The sequence below is a fragment of the Octodon degus genome, unplaced genomic scaffold (genome assembly GCF_000260255.1).
Source record: "Octodon degus isolate 3935 unplaced genomic scaffold, OctDeg1.0 scaffold00081, whole genome shotgun sequence".
Taxonomy (NCBI): domain Eukaryota; kingdom Metazoa; phylum Chordata; class Mammalia; order Rodentia; family Octodontidae; genus Octodon; species Octodon degus.
This window is the reverse complement of record NW_004524657.1, coordinates 8,683,507-8,697,151: the sequence shown is the minus strand read 5'-3', so window position 1 is coordinate 8,697,151 and position 13,645 is coordinate 8,683,507. Positions and strand designations below refer to the sequence as shown.

The 13,645-nt window shown below is 34.1% G+C and overlaps 1 protein-coding gene across 3 annotated transcripts in view; it reads left to right on the top strand.

Annotated features, from left to right (window-relative positions):
* Positions 1–13,645, top strand: part of Senp7 (SUMO1/sentrin specific peptidase 7) — a 219,917-nt gene that overhangs the window by 152,315 nt on the left and 53,957 nt on the right. For all 3 annotated transcript variants that reach the window (XM_004636590.2, XM_023721306.1, XM_023721305.1), the window contains 5 exons: positions 1,541–1,659; positions 5,817–5,995; positions 7,169–7,508; positions 9,274–9,431; positions 12,657–12,803. In XM_004636590.2, coding sequence (XP_004636647.2) covers positions 1,541–1,659; positions 5,817–5,995; positions 7,169–7,508; positions 9,274–9,431; positions 12,657–12,803 — 943 coding nt within the window. The remainder of the gene's footprint in view (positions 1–1,540; positions 1,660–5,816; positions 5,996–7,168; positions 7,509–9,273; positions 9,432–12,656; positions 12,804–13,645) is intronic.

Sequence of the window (13,645 nt, the reverse complement as noted above, 5' to 3'; positions counted from 1 at the left end):
GCTAAGCTTGTTCTAAGTAGGTGCTTTAGACCACTGAGCCATCTCTCCAGCCCCTATCAATGAGCTTTAAATCCTAGCTCAACTTTAAAATTTTATTTTATATCTATATACTTATACATGATGGTGTATTTTATATTTTTATTAGAAATAATGTGTCTGTCATACCAACCCTTGTTTTTTATTCTACTTTATATTTTAAATATTTAAGCCTAACCTTAGATCGATTGATCTATCTTTTCTTTTTTTTCTTTCTCTTTCTTTCCTTGTTTGTTTGTTTATTTGTTTGTTTGTATTTTAGGACAGGGTATACAGGGTATACAGGGTCTTGCTGCATAGATCAGACTTGTAGTGATCCACCTGTTTACAGCCTCCCAAGTGCTGGGATTACAGGCAACCGCCACCACGCCCAGTCTCAATTGCTGTCTCTGCTTGCCCCGGGGGCAGGGCCAGCAGGGCAGGTCCAGGGATCAAACTCCTGTCCCCTGTGTCTGCCTAAGCAGACGCTTTAATCTGCTGAGCTATTTGCCTGGCCCTTAATCTTAGATTTTTAAATGATTTCCTATATAGCTGACATTTGTTACCACACTCCAAACTGTGTTTTGTACTTATCTTTTTACATGTGAACTGATTTCTAGCTCTAGTATGGATTATTAAATTATTATGGTGGTCATCTAACATAGCTGAAACCCAAAACAACAGCTTATCTTCCCAATGACCACTTCCTTCTTCTTCCCCACCCCAATCCTTATACCTTTCCCATGCACACAGGGAAGACCCCAGTCAGCTCCTTACATGTAGTTGAAACTGCTCCTCAAACTCCACTCCTAGCTATAGTCCATAAAAGTCTCAGCTTTCTTTGTCTTAGGTCAAAGGATCCCCCCACCTCCTTCAGATTCTCTCCAAGTCTTCAGAGTCAGTAAAGGCCTCTTTTATCGTTCCTATCTCTGTTCTGCACTGCTAAAAAACCTAACGTGAACTATGCTTGAAATATATTAACAATTAACTTTGTCTTTTAATTGTTTCATTACTCATAGTTTTGATTATCAGGGTATTTATGGTCTTCAGTTCTACACTTAAAGGTCCTTTGATTTGTTTAATACTTATATAGCTGGGCTTGCTCACATGCCTGTAATGCCAGCACTTGAGAGGCTGATGTAGAAGGATCATTGGGAATTCAAAGCCAGCCTGAGTTGCATAGATGCGTAGTGAGACCCTGTCTCCCAAAACAAACAAACAAACAAAAAAACCCCGACTTATTGAAATCAGTTTTGTGCTCATATTGCTTGCATAGTTTTGTAATATGGGTATCTCATCTCCCCCCATAGCGACATAGGAGGAATTTCAAAGTAGATGAGGGATAAGAATGTCTTCGATTTGAGTTCAGTTGGTTTTTATTTTTCCACACTGACCAGATTATACAGTCTTCATTTGGGAATGTATTTGTAACCTTCTGTATTTTTGTTTTGCATGTATAACAATTGGTTCTTCTAAATTTTGGGGGCTTTATGAGAATTGAGTGTAATACCATTCTATTTTTCAGGGATTCACAACCAAGTCACACAGTAAATAACACTTCTTCAAAGCAGGCTCCACGCACTAAAGAAAAGCGAAGAGATGTTGGTGGCATTGCTCTTAAAATACCTGATATTCAGCCTAAAGGTTTGTGAATCTTAGAAAACTGTTGGGATTTACTTTTTTTTTTTTTTGGCGGAACTAGGGATTGAACTCAGATCCTTGCCTTTGCCAGTGAAGCACTTATCCTACTGAGCCATCTCCCTGGCTCGGGATTTACATTTTTACATATTGTTTTTACAATAATTTTAAGTTATGACTATTTCTTCTTACATTGAGAAGATACATGCAAGTAAGAGAGATTATTTAGCAACATAAAGATCACTAAATGTATTATTTATGTACTTCAGTAGTACATAAATCCTGAATTATTTATCATTACCAAAAGTTAAAATTATCTTTTCTTTCTTTTGAGGGATTTAGAGATGTAATTCTAAAGTTATGTTAATTTAACTATTCTAAGTGTTGTTTTCTTAGAATTGGTATTGCTAGCTGGATTTATTTGCTTTCTACTACTATACTTTGAATACATTCTCTATTCATGAAAATTTATTTCAATTTTAGGATGAACATACAAGCTAGAAAATTTGAAGGTAAAAATATCCCACACTTCTGAGCATTTAGTATTCTTTGTAAACCTGCTCACATATATGATAGAAGATTTGATGAACTTTTTCTCTTTCAGTATTTTAAAACATTTTACCAAAATTTGTACAAGAAAGAACTTATTACATTAGCCATTTGTTATACTAACATCTTCTGAGGTCACCTGGATTATTGAAAGCTTAAAACAAGTAGAAATACATAGTTTTCTGGGTGATTTTGTTTTTCACACAAAAATTTTCTAATCATACAATGCAAAAATTAAGGAAAATGTACTGCATTTCAAACATAGTTACTTAAAGATATTTTTAGTAGCTTTTATCATCAAAGAGAGAAAGTTAAAAGGAACTAGACTTTCATATATAAAGAAGCAGCTGAAACTCTTAAAGCAGGCTGGAGAAAGGCATATAATAAAAGAGATTTGTTCTATTATGAAATATACTTTTTTTAGAAATAGTTATCTTTCATTACAAAAGAAAAGTGCAAGTATTTATGTAAGTGGGCACAGTTCAGATACTCTGAAGGTCATCTTTAACTTTCATGTTCTGCTGCTTTCCTAGCTAGACTAGCAATTGTTTGGTTTTATTTTTTGAGACAGGGTTTCACTGTGTAGTCCATGCTGGCCTCCAACTCACAGCAGTCCTCCTGCCTCAGCCACCTGAGTGCTGGTATTACAGACATGTGCTACCATGCTCAGCTTTAGGGATATTTGAATAACAGCTTTTGGATTTGTGCCCTTAATTTTTCCTTTCAAGTCTATAGAGGATTCATGGTTCCAAAATACTCTGTGTCCATCTCCTGGCATATAACATTTCTGGATATTTTAAGTCATTTATATGAAATGATTTAGTTATTTTCTTGTGACCTATGTGCATCCTTTTATTACATGCTTTGAATTGTCCCTCTATTACTTATAAGCACTGTATTGTTTAGTGAATAATGGTAAGAAAAAACAACATGGTATCCATCTGCTCTTGATTGAATCTATGAATTGATAAGATGGGACTAACAGTATTTGAGTCACATTGGAATTTTACATATGCATCATGGGAAAAGTGTATAAAGAAACACTTTGATTTTTGTTTTTTTAACACCTTTTTGTAAGAAAATTAGCTACTTGGGCAATGGAAATAGCTCAGGGGCATAAGCACCTGCCAGGGAAGAACTAGGTTCTGAGTTTGATTCCCAGTACAGAAGAGGAAAAAGAAAATTAGCTATGAACTTTCATTTGACATCAGTATATTTCCTCTCACAGATAATCATATGTAGTGCTAGTTGTTTAACGTTAACCTATAAATAATGGAAATTGATGTTAGTCCAAAGATTGTAGGTACTTTAATTCAGCAAAATAACCCAATAGTCCAAAATAGTCCATAGTAGGAATAAGTTATCAGCACAACTGGCAGTTGTCTGAAGTTGTTGACTTGAGCCTTTTACAGTTCAGCATATTAATATTAGCTTTGCTTTTTATACCTCATGGTTACACTTGTCTGCATCTTGTCCTTTGAATAACTACTACGAAGACAATATGCAATGTGTTACTTATTGTAACTGTCCTACTAATCTGTTTTGAAACTGTTTCATTGCTATCTTTTTTCTCATTAAAATGAATAAAAAAATGGAACATGTGAATTAAACTCCAGGTTTACTGTTCTTTTGATAGTACATGAGGTTTGCTTTGTGGTATTTGATTTTAGTATCATCATATATTGGAAATGTTTAATATTCTGCTTATAGGATTTTTGTCCCTATTTAATTTTATATGCTAGGAATATTTCCATATTAAATTGTATATATCATATAGGTAAATTTTATTTTTTATAATGTATAGCTCTGTATAATAGTTAATCCTATTTCCTGAGAAAGGGCCAGGGATATAGCTCAGTGGCACAGTGCTTTTCCGGCAAGCATAAGGTCCTGAGTTTGATTCCTGGTACCCAAAAAACTGGACAAAAACCCCCTAAAATGCATGTCTGTTTCCTGAGAGATCAGCTTCACTGATACCCAAATGTTAAATTATTTAAGGAAAATTCGTATAAAATAGTTTTACTCAAGCTTCCTTTTATCAGTCTTTCATTATGGTATTTATAGTTAAAAACTGTAATGTGATATTTGTTTAGAAATTATATTTTACTGTTTGTACAATTTATATATTATAAATAAAATTTAAAGTGCTTTGTAAACATTGTGTTCTTGATTTGGGAGTTTATCTTCCTGAGGGAAAAAGTAAAGTATTTTTTTTGAAAGTTGGAAGGCAATCTTGGAATTTTAATTCTGTCTGAGTGCCATCCTTTTATAGAATGGCATAGACATAATAATAGTCTAAGAGGTGTGCAGTTTTGAAGAATTTGAATGGGAAGGTCAGACTATGAATATTAAATGAATGTAAGTTATAAATTAAAGGAGGCTGCAGCGTGACTTACTCTGTGTAAACTTTAAGTTGATAGTAATATGATATAAAATTTGAAAGGAAAATGATTTATTTATTCAGTTACTTAAGTAGACCACTTCCTTGGGTAGGTAATTTTGTACAATACATATATTTGATAACTGAGGTAATAATTTTTAGTGACTAGATGCGGGTTTAAAGTGATACTTCAGGCTGTTGTGTGTGACCTTTCATGATAGCCCAACGCATGTTTTTCAGATTCAATGTGTACTTTTATTTTTGTTTTTACCCTTTTTTTTCTTTGACCCACATGTGTTCAATAGAACTCGTTTTTTCCACATTCATTTACCCTGCGTTTTTCAAATAAATTTTTGGCAACCCCCAAGAAACAAAAAACAAACCCAAAGTAATATTTCATTGATTTTACAAAAGGAAGCACTTCTTTGTTGGATGGTGGATTTATTGGAGACTTAGAATATTGTGTCTTCATCGTTAAGAAAAAGAGACTATCAAGTAAGTTGATAGCCTTGTGAAATATCATGTGTCACAATTAAGTATAGTTCTAAGGAAAGTGTTTTGGCTCCTTTAAAAAAGTAATCAATATTTTATTCAAACTCTAGTCCCTTTCCACTTAAAAAATGTAGTTATGTAAATTACATTTTGAAAGACATCTAGTGGCCAGGTATGGTGGCACAAACCTGTAATCCCAGTACTTGGGAGGCTGAGGCAGGAGAATCACCAAGAGTTCCAGACCAACCTGGGCTACATCACTACATTGTTAGTTTTAGGTGTCCCACTGTGAGACAATCCCTCCCCCAGAACAAAACAAAACTCCCAAAACTAGTTTACAAAATCACAATGAATTATTGAAGCATTTTTAAAAGACATGAATAATCCAGATTTTATTAAAAGTCTTTTTTTTTTTTTTTTTTTCTGGAGGTGGGGGGGGGATTAACATCAGATGTGTTTAAAGCAAACAAAAAGCTGTCTTTGGTTCTTGGTTACTCTGAAAAACAACACTCCCTCCTCTCTGTGTATTTTCTTAATCTCACATCATTGCATAGCTGAAAAAAATTCACAACAATGCAAGGTATACATGCTTTCACATTAATCTATTATAAGCATGGAAATTTCACAATGTTTTAATGAGCTTTGGAAGAGAACAGTAATTTTAGTGGTATTTCTTTGAGCTTCTCTAAAGGGATGCTTTCTGCACTTTTTGACCTTATTTATACTTTTTCTGTTTTTCAAGATCTTAACAGTGGCAGAGGTTGTGATTATCTTGAAGAGAGGAGCAAAAACAAGGATGTTTCATATTCTGACTCAAAAATGGAACCCACTCTAATTTCCAGGAAGACAAAGAAGAGGCTTAGAAGTAATTTGCCTGATTCTAATAATTCTACTTCTTTGGATGAATCAACAGGACAAATAGTAAGTAGAGGTATTTAGATGTAATAGGAAAGAATGTTATTGTGTCATAAAAATGGGTTGATGGCAGCCAAATAATATTCTTCTTTCATGTTTTTCAGACTTTTTTTTTGCTAGCTTTATGTTTTAAAAAAAAGATTTCATGTGTAACTTTTCTCAGAAGTACAAACTGTTGGAACAAATTCCAAATGTTATAAATCAGTAACGATACTAAATTGCTTTTTTCTGACACTAGTCTTTCCTTAGTAGTTTGGTGTATGTCCTTAAGACTTTTTTTAAAAGTGTACCCAAATACTAATCATACTTACTTGCTATTTTTTACTTGCTCTGTATAATTTCTGCTAGATTTCTTTTTTAGGAAATTTATTATAAGTAATTATCATGCTTAATACACGTTACCTATTTATGAAAGCATATATTGTTATTGGCAACATTAGAACTATGAGGAGACAGCTTTTCATCCCTTTGAATCACAAATCATTTCTGGACCTTGTAGTGCCTTTGTGTCATAAATACAAATATGATTTAGACTTATGCAATGATAGGTTGAAGGCAGTAGTTTAAAAATTGTTACCATTGTTATTTTGCTGGCTTTTTAAAAAATTTGCTTTTGTTACCTGAATAATTTGGTACATGGCATCATTACTTTTGTAAAATAAAAATGTTAAAAAATTCTGTGTCTGAAGTTGACTTTATGAACCACTTGTAAAGGTGGAATCTCTATTTTATCCTTTAAAAATTGCTTAGGTATCAGGCTAGAGAGACCACATCCTGTATCTTTGTACTTGGGGGTACATGCCAAATTTAACATAGTATAAATTATCTACTATTCTATCTATGTAGTTACAGAAGTGATGTAGTGTTTTATTTTTATGTTGTTCTTTAGAGCTTTTAAGTCTTTAAAAAGTGCTCTAAGGCTTTTTTTTTTTTTTTGACCAATTTTGCATGCTTATCTAGGACTCTGAAGAACTAATTTGGAGACAATAATATACAATATAACAACCATTGTTGAATTTGTATCATTTTGTTTAGTAAAATTCTCTATTGTTTCTAATTTTTTTTTTTTTTACTATTTTTTTATTCTCTTTAAAAATTTTTGAAAAAAGGAAAAAATAAGTACTTTAAGGAATCCAGATTGGAAACATGCTAATTTTCTGTACATTTATTTATGTTCAGAAAGAACAGAAAAATGAGTCAGCAGTTTCCACTGAGTTTGAAAAGTCAAGTAAAAGCTGTCATCAGGAACCAGTTCGGCTTGAAGAAATTACTCCAAAACCTATAGAAAGTGATTTTAGTAAACTATCCTCAGTTGATAGTCAGGAGTTGGGTTTGTGTGCTGCCTCCAAAAGTGCCTGTGCCTATTCAACCACTGAAAGCTTGGGCAGCTCTATTTCCAGTGATACAGTGGAGCTTTCATCTCTGATTGAGAAGGAGGAAAATGATTTGACTACAGTAAAAAAGCCTCTCCTAAGTGGACAGAGTGAAGGGAACCAGTCCTTGGTTTCAGCTGAACCAAGTAAGTAACATGTCTTTAAGGATTGTAAAGACACTTAATTTTCTGTGCTTAGCTTTTTCCCCTCTTCTCTAAAATTTTGCTAAGGCAATAAATTGTTGCAGTATTGCTATGGAGTATGTTAACTTTAGGAAAAATGTTCTGAGGTTTTTGGAATTTCTTTCATGAAACTTATAATATCAACCTGGTAAATAAGTGGAATATTTTGCAAGTGGAGTAGTTGAGAGTGATCCAGTCCTCTGTCTGTCTGTCTGTCTGTCTCTGTCTCTGTCTCTGTCTCTGTCTCTCTCTCTCTCTCTCTCTCTCTCTCTCTCTCTCTCTCTCTCTCTCAATCATCAATCTATCTAGTAGTACAGCAGATTGAATCTAGAGCCTTTACACTGAGCTACACACCCAGCTTATTTTTATTTTGGTTCAAGCCTTTGCTAAGTTGTTTAATTGTGTATCCTGGGCTAGAATTTATGATCTTCCTGCTTCAGCTTCCTAGAGTGCTAGAATTACAGGCATATACTGTCATGCCCAGATAGACCCATTTTTTTAAGAAAGATTCTATAAGGATCATTATTAAGATTTCTTGATGAAGCTGTTACATGCCGTTTAATATAATTCATTTTGATATAGTAAATTTTTGAATGGTTGGTTCTATCATTTGGTATGAAAAATTCAGAGTGTATTAGCTTTTTGTTGCTGGGGACAAATACCAGATGTATATGGCTTAAAGGAGGAAGGGCTTATTTATTTATTTATTTATTTATTTATTTTTGTGGTACAGGGGATCAAACTCAGGACCTTGTGCTTACCAGGCAGGCACTTATGCTGCTGAGAGGTATTTCTTTGGCCCTTGATTTATGCTTAGTTCATGGTGGCTGGGAAGCAGATAAGGGAGGACAGGGCTAGGAATGAAATACGTCCCTAATGCTACACTCCATGATCTTCTCAGACACTGAGGAGTGTGCTTTACTAATCCCATACAAAATTCTCAAGTCAATCAAGTTGACAGTTAAATTTAATTCTCTCACAAAGGTTCTTAAGGATATGCGGCAAGTAATTTTCTACTCTTAGTCATTTCCCCCTTCTGATGGATCAGGACTTAAAGTGTAATTTAAGGTGATGGTGCAATATATTGTTAGAACTAGAAGTTATTTTTAAGATCTCATATTATTTAGCTTTCCATCACTGTGACAAAATATCTCAGGTAATTAACTTACTAAGAGAAAAGGTTTATTTTGGCTCACAGGTTTTGTAGGTTCTGTTGCTTTGGACCTTTGGTGGGTGTGCCAGATGACAGTAGCAGGAGATGCATGGTGGAACAAACTGATGATGTCATGGGCAGTGACTGGATAGGCTGTAGTCACAAAATCCCCTTCAAAGGCATGTCCCAGTGATTTAAGCACCTTTTACTAGGCCTCTTCTCTTAAAGGTGGTTCTACCTCTCAGTAGCACCACCTTAGGAATCAGTCTTTAACACAGGATCATTGAAGGACATTTGACTTCTAAAGGACAGCCAGTTACTATATGGCTGGGTCCAGTTTTAAGGTTGTAATCCTTTGGAAGCTGAGATATAAGGTAATTATTGGATAATAGCACTGATGGGGAAACGAGTAAAAGTAGTGTAAATCATAATGAGCAACAGGTTAGTTCCTGAAGTGAATCATTGAGCATCAAATTAAACTAACATGATTATTAAAGGTATATTGAATTCATTTGGAAGTTTTCTTTTTGATACTTGGTTAATGTGACACATTTAAAATATCTTTGTCCTTTTTAGTTGTTGTTTCTAGTGACGAAGAAGGACCCACTGAACCTGAAAGTACAGGAATTCTTAAATTTCAGTCTAAGCACAACTATGAGATTACTAATGAAAATGAAAGTACTTCTGAATCACTGGTGTCAGAACTCCCCCTGGTTACATGTAAATCTGTACAGGTAATTTAGTTCTGTTTTCTTACTGACTGAGTGAAATACACTTATTGGTTAGTTTTAACAACAGAATATTTTAACAAACATAAAGTAATTTAGTTTAAGATAACTTTCATATGTTTCAGTGAAATATTTTTATTTTAAAGTAAGAGCTATACTGTTTTCTGAGCTTTCAGTTTTAAATATTCTTTTTTTTTTTTAAATCATGCTTTTTTTAAAAAAAAATATTTATTTATTTATTTTGTGTGTGTGTGGCCAGCTTAGCCCACCAGGGGGCGGGGCTGGCTGGTATGTGGTGCTGGGGGATTGAACCGCAGTCCCTGTGTTTTGCTTAGTTTAGCTTGTTCTAAGTAGGTGCTTTAGACCACTGAGCCATCTCGCCAGCCCCTTAAATATTCTTAAGACTTGAACTTTCTTTATCATCCTCATTGGCCATGTGACTATTTTACCAAATTTTCAGGAATCTGAAATAGTTTCTAATATTCATCTCATCATAGAGTACTGTGGCTGCTTGGAATTGTTCCTTTTACAACCACATCATTAAGGTAATATAATGTAGAGGATAGAACATGGCTTCCAGAAATACAGAAATGTGTGTTCAGATCCTGGCTCTGCCATTTGGGCAAATTACTTCTTTACACATTTGTTTCCTCATGTGTTAAGTGTAATAGTACCTAATCTACAATATTATTTGTGTCATTAAAGTAATTTAAAAAAAATTTATAATAGTGTCAGAATCCTATCAAAATTGCTAAGTCCCTTGGTTCTTCCTTCTTAACAGAAAACAATATTGGAAATAATGTCAGTTTAACATCAGTCAGCAGTGTTATTTACCTCTGGTCCTTTAGAGTCATTAAGCCTAAAGTAAGATTCAAATATTTCTTGAAAATTTCTTGTCAGTGCCCTTATATGTGATAAACTTCTATTGGCTTGTGTTTGAATAATATCAGAGGTTGTTATTTTGAAATGTGATAAATTTGGTCAAGTGTATTGTCCCGGTCACTTTCTCTGTATTGCAACTCAATTCCTGACATCTGCAAATTAAAAGAGGAAAGGGTTTTTTTTGGTTAATATTAATATGCAGATAAATAGGTTTTAGTCCATTGTTGGTGGGCTCCAAGGTCAGAAGGCTTGATGGAAGGATCTGGTGGAGGACTGCTGCTCGTGTCATGGCAGACAAGAAGCAGAGCATCAAGGGCGGAGCTGGTAAAGGAAAGCTGTCTTTCCAGACCATGCCCACAGTGGCTTGCCTCTTCCAACAAACCTCACCTGGTAATAGCAAGTCACCTATACTGCCTCCATAATCTAGTGATCTTCTAAATATGTGAGACTTTGTGGGCCATTTTAGATTTAACATGTGGGAAATTAATTTGATGTCTGATTATTATTTCATGGATATTTGTTTTGCAATTGGTACTTGACATTGAGATCAACTCAAAAATAGTGTTTTGAATTTTTACTAAAATATAACTGTTCTTGGGCTGGGGAGATAGTTCAGTGGCGTAAGTGCCTGTCTGGCAAGCGCAGGGCCCTGAATTCAATCCCTGGTACCACAAAAAACAAACAAACAAAAAATTGTTCTTGTTAGATCAGGTATAATAGTTTACATATACTTTAAAATATTTCATTGTTAATAAATTGAAACTTATAGATGAGTCACAGTTGCTTTGGCAGCATATAAATTAACAATGCAAGTATATAAAATGATCATGTAGAAAATAGCATTTCACAGAATTTATATGATTTATGATTTTAGCAAAGCAGCAAATATTGTAAGCACAGATCAGTACATAAAAGTCAGAATATAGTGATACTTTAGTACCACATCTCCATGTCTTCTCAATTCTAATTTTAAATGAAATTATGATAAATATGAATTTGTCTTTTTTTTGAATTTGTCTTTTTTAAGACACTTTATAAAATGTGGGACCCATTGAAAAAATACTTTTGTACAAGCTTTTTATTTTATCACTTAAAAAAAAAATCACAGTTTGACTGAGACCACATTAATTTGATTCTCCTGTTTACTTAGGGGATGAGAAGATAATGCAATGAGCAATAAAAGAAGAGGGTCACAAAACAATTTTAATAGGCCAATAAATAGAATTGTAATCTGTTTAATAATGGTTTATGTATGTTTTAGATAAGAATTGATTACATTCATTAAAAGAGCAGTGAGTTCACGTATATAATGATTGCTTTTATAGTAATTTATTGGATATTTTGTATTAAAAACAGCTAATTCTTCAATGACAAGGTAAATGTAGAGTTGAAAGTGTTGCCTGAGAGCAGTGTAAAGTTCAGAAGAGACTGGGAGACAGCTGCTACTGATACTGCTTTATTGTGTAATATTTAAAAAGTTATATAGAATTATTTCACAGGCAGTGGTATGATTTTTAAACTTTTAAGCAACTCTGAGCCATTTCTGGTTGGTTACCTTCAAACATAGAATCTATAATTAAGCATATAGATAAAACAGAATTCTTTCTTTCTTTCTTTTTTTGCTGACTCAGCCTGCCCTGAGGGCAGGGCTGGCGCAGCATGTGGTGATGGGGATCAAAACCCAGTCCCCTGTGCCTGCCTAAGCTTGCCTAAGCAGGTGCTTTAGACTACTTAGTGTCTCACCAGCCCAAATATAACAAGATTCTTAAGCTCTGTATCCCTTCATTGTTCACTGAAAGTATAATATCAGGAACATTATTTTGGCTAATAGAAATAACTTTGTATGGTTGAATATTTGATATAGACACCATAGGTTGAGTCTTAGTGTGTTATTAATTGTATGACTTCAGGCAGGTTACTTAGCCAGTTCGGATATCTGATAAGTTTATTTATAAAGTTGGAGGGAAATCTCCCTACATATAAAGTGGTTGTATAGTTTAAAAGTCATATATGTTTAAGAACCCATTTTAAAAAGTGCTGTATAAATCTAAATTTATTTCTGTTGAATTAAAAATGAATAAAGCCAGGTAGGCAGTGTTGAGTAGGACACATGGCTTTGATGCAGAAGAGGTTATAGTTTAGGCTATGGAATTAATTTTGGATTTGACTACTTTTCTCAAGGTAAATCATGTGCCTCTTTGGAAAAAAGATCTAGATAATTATTTTTTCACATTAAGACCAGTGTAAAATCGTCACAAATTTGTTGATAAAAATTTAAGAATATGACCTTGTATATAATTTTCAGCATTTACATAATATGGTTATTTGCATTTTGTAATTCTTTGTTAGGCATCATCTGAATTATGTCCCTGTAATCCTGTTATGGAAAACATTTCCTGTACTGCACCTAACAATGAGATGGATCTACATCTAGATTTTATATTTACTTCTGTGTATATTGGTAAAATAAAAGGAACTTCTAAAGGTTCTGTTACAGTAAGTATTTTTTTTTTCTCTTTTTGGATTTTTGGATCTAAGACATTTTCTAATTGTTTTGTATGTATACTTGAGAATAATTTTACATAGGATGCTTAAGATATGTTGAAAGTCATTATACCTATTTTTCAGTGTCACTTTAATTCCCTTATTCTGAAATCTTATTTCTGATCTATATTGCTGAATCAAGTTTGTGTATTTGCACTTGAGAAAAGCTTTTGACTTGGAACAAATTTTGGGGCAAGGAAAAAGACCTATTTGGAAAGCAAGAAAACCAAAGAAGAAGGGAGTTTATTTTTAACAAGGATCACTTTAGATAATTTAGGTCAGCGTAGGGCCTTTATAAGGAAGGTAAGCAGAAGCAGGGGGGCAATTGATTTGACAAAGTGCTTTTTATCAAAGGCAATGGTAGCACACATGTGTCTTTGTTATTTTTCTCATTGCTGAGACGAAATGCCTGATCCCCAACATTAAAGGAGGAGCAGTTTATTTGGTTCCCAGCTTGTAGACGTTTCAGTCCATAATTATCTGGCTCTAAGGAAGGAGGGCATGAAGGAGAAGAAACTTCATGGCAGGCAGAAGGTAGCAAGCAGCAAACAAGCAGGAGGCAGCAGAAGACAGCAGCAGCAAGCAGTAGGTAACAAGGAACACACTAGCCCTGTACCTGTCCCTTATATTTTTATTGAGGCTACCTACTCTCAGGGTGGGTAGCACTCACACCCATGGTGGATCTTTGTTGGGGACCAAAGATTATGGAGTCTACTGGATATCAGAGTTTGACCTTGTTTTGTCCTTTGAGCCAGATTGGAACACAGAAACTCCCTGGTAACCAGCAATCTCTC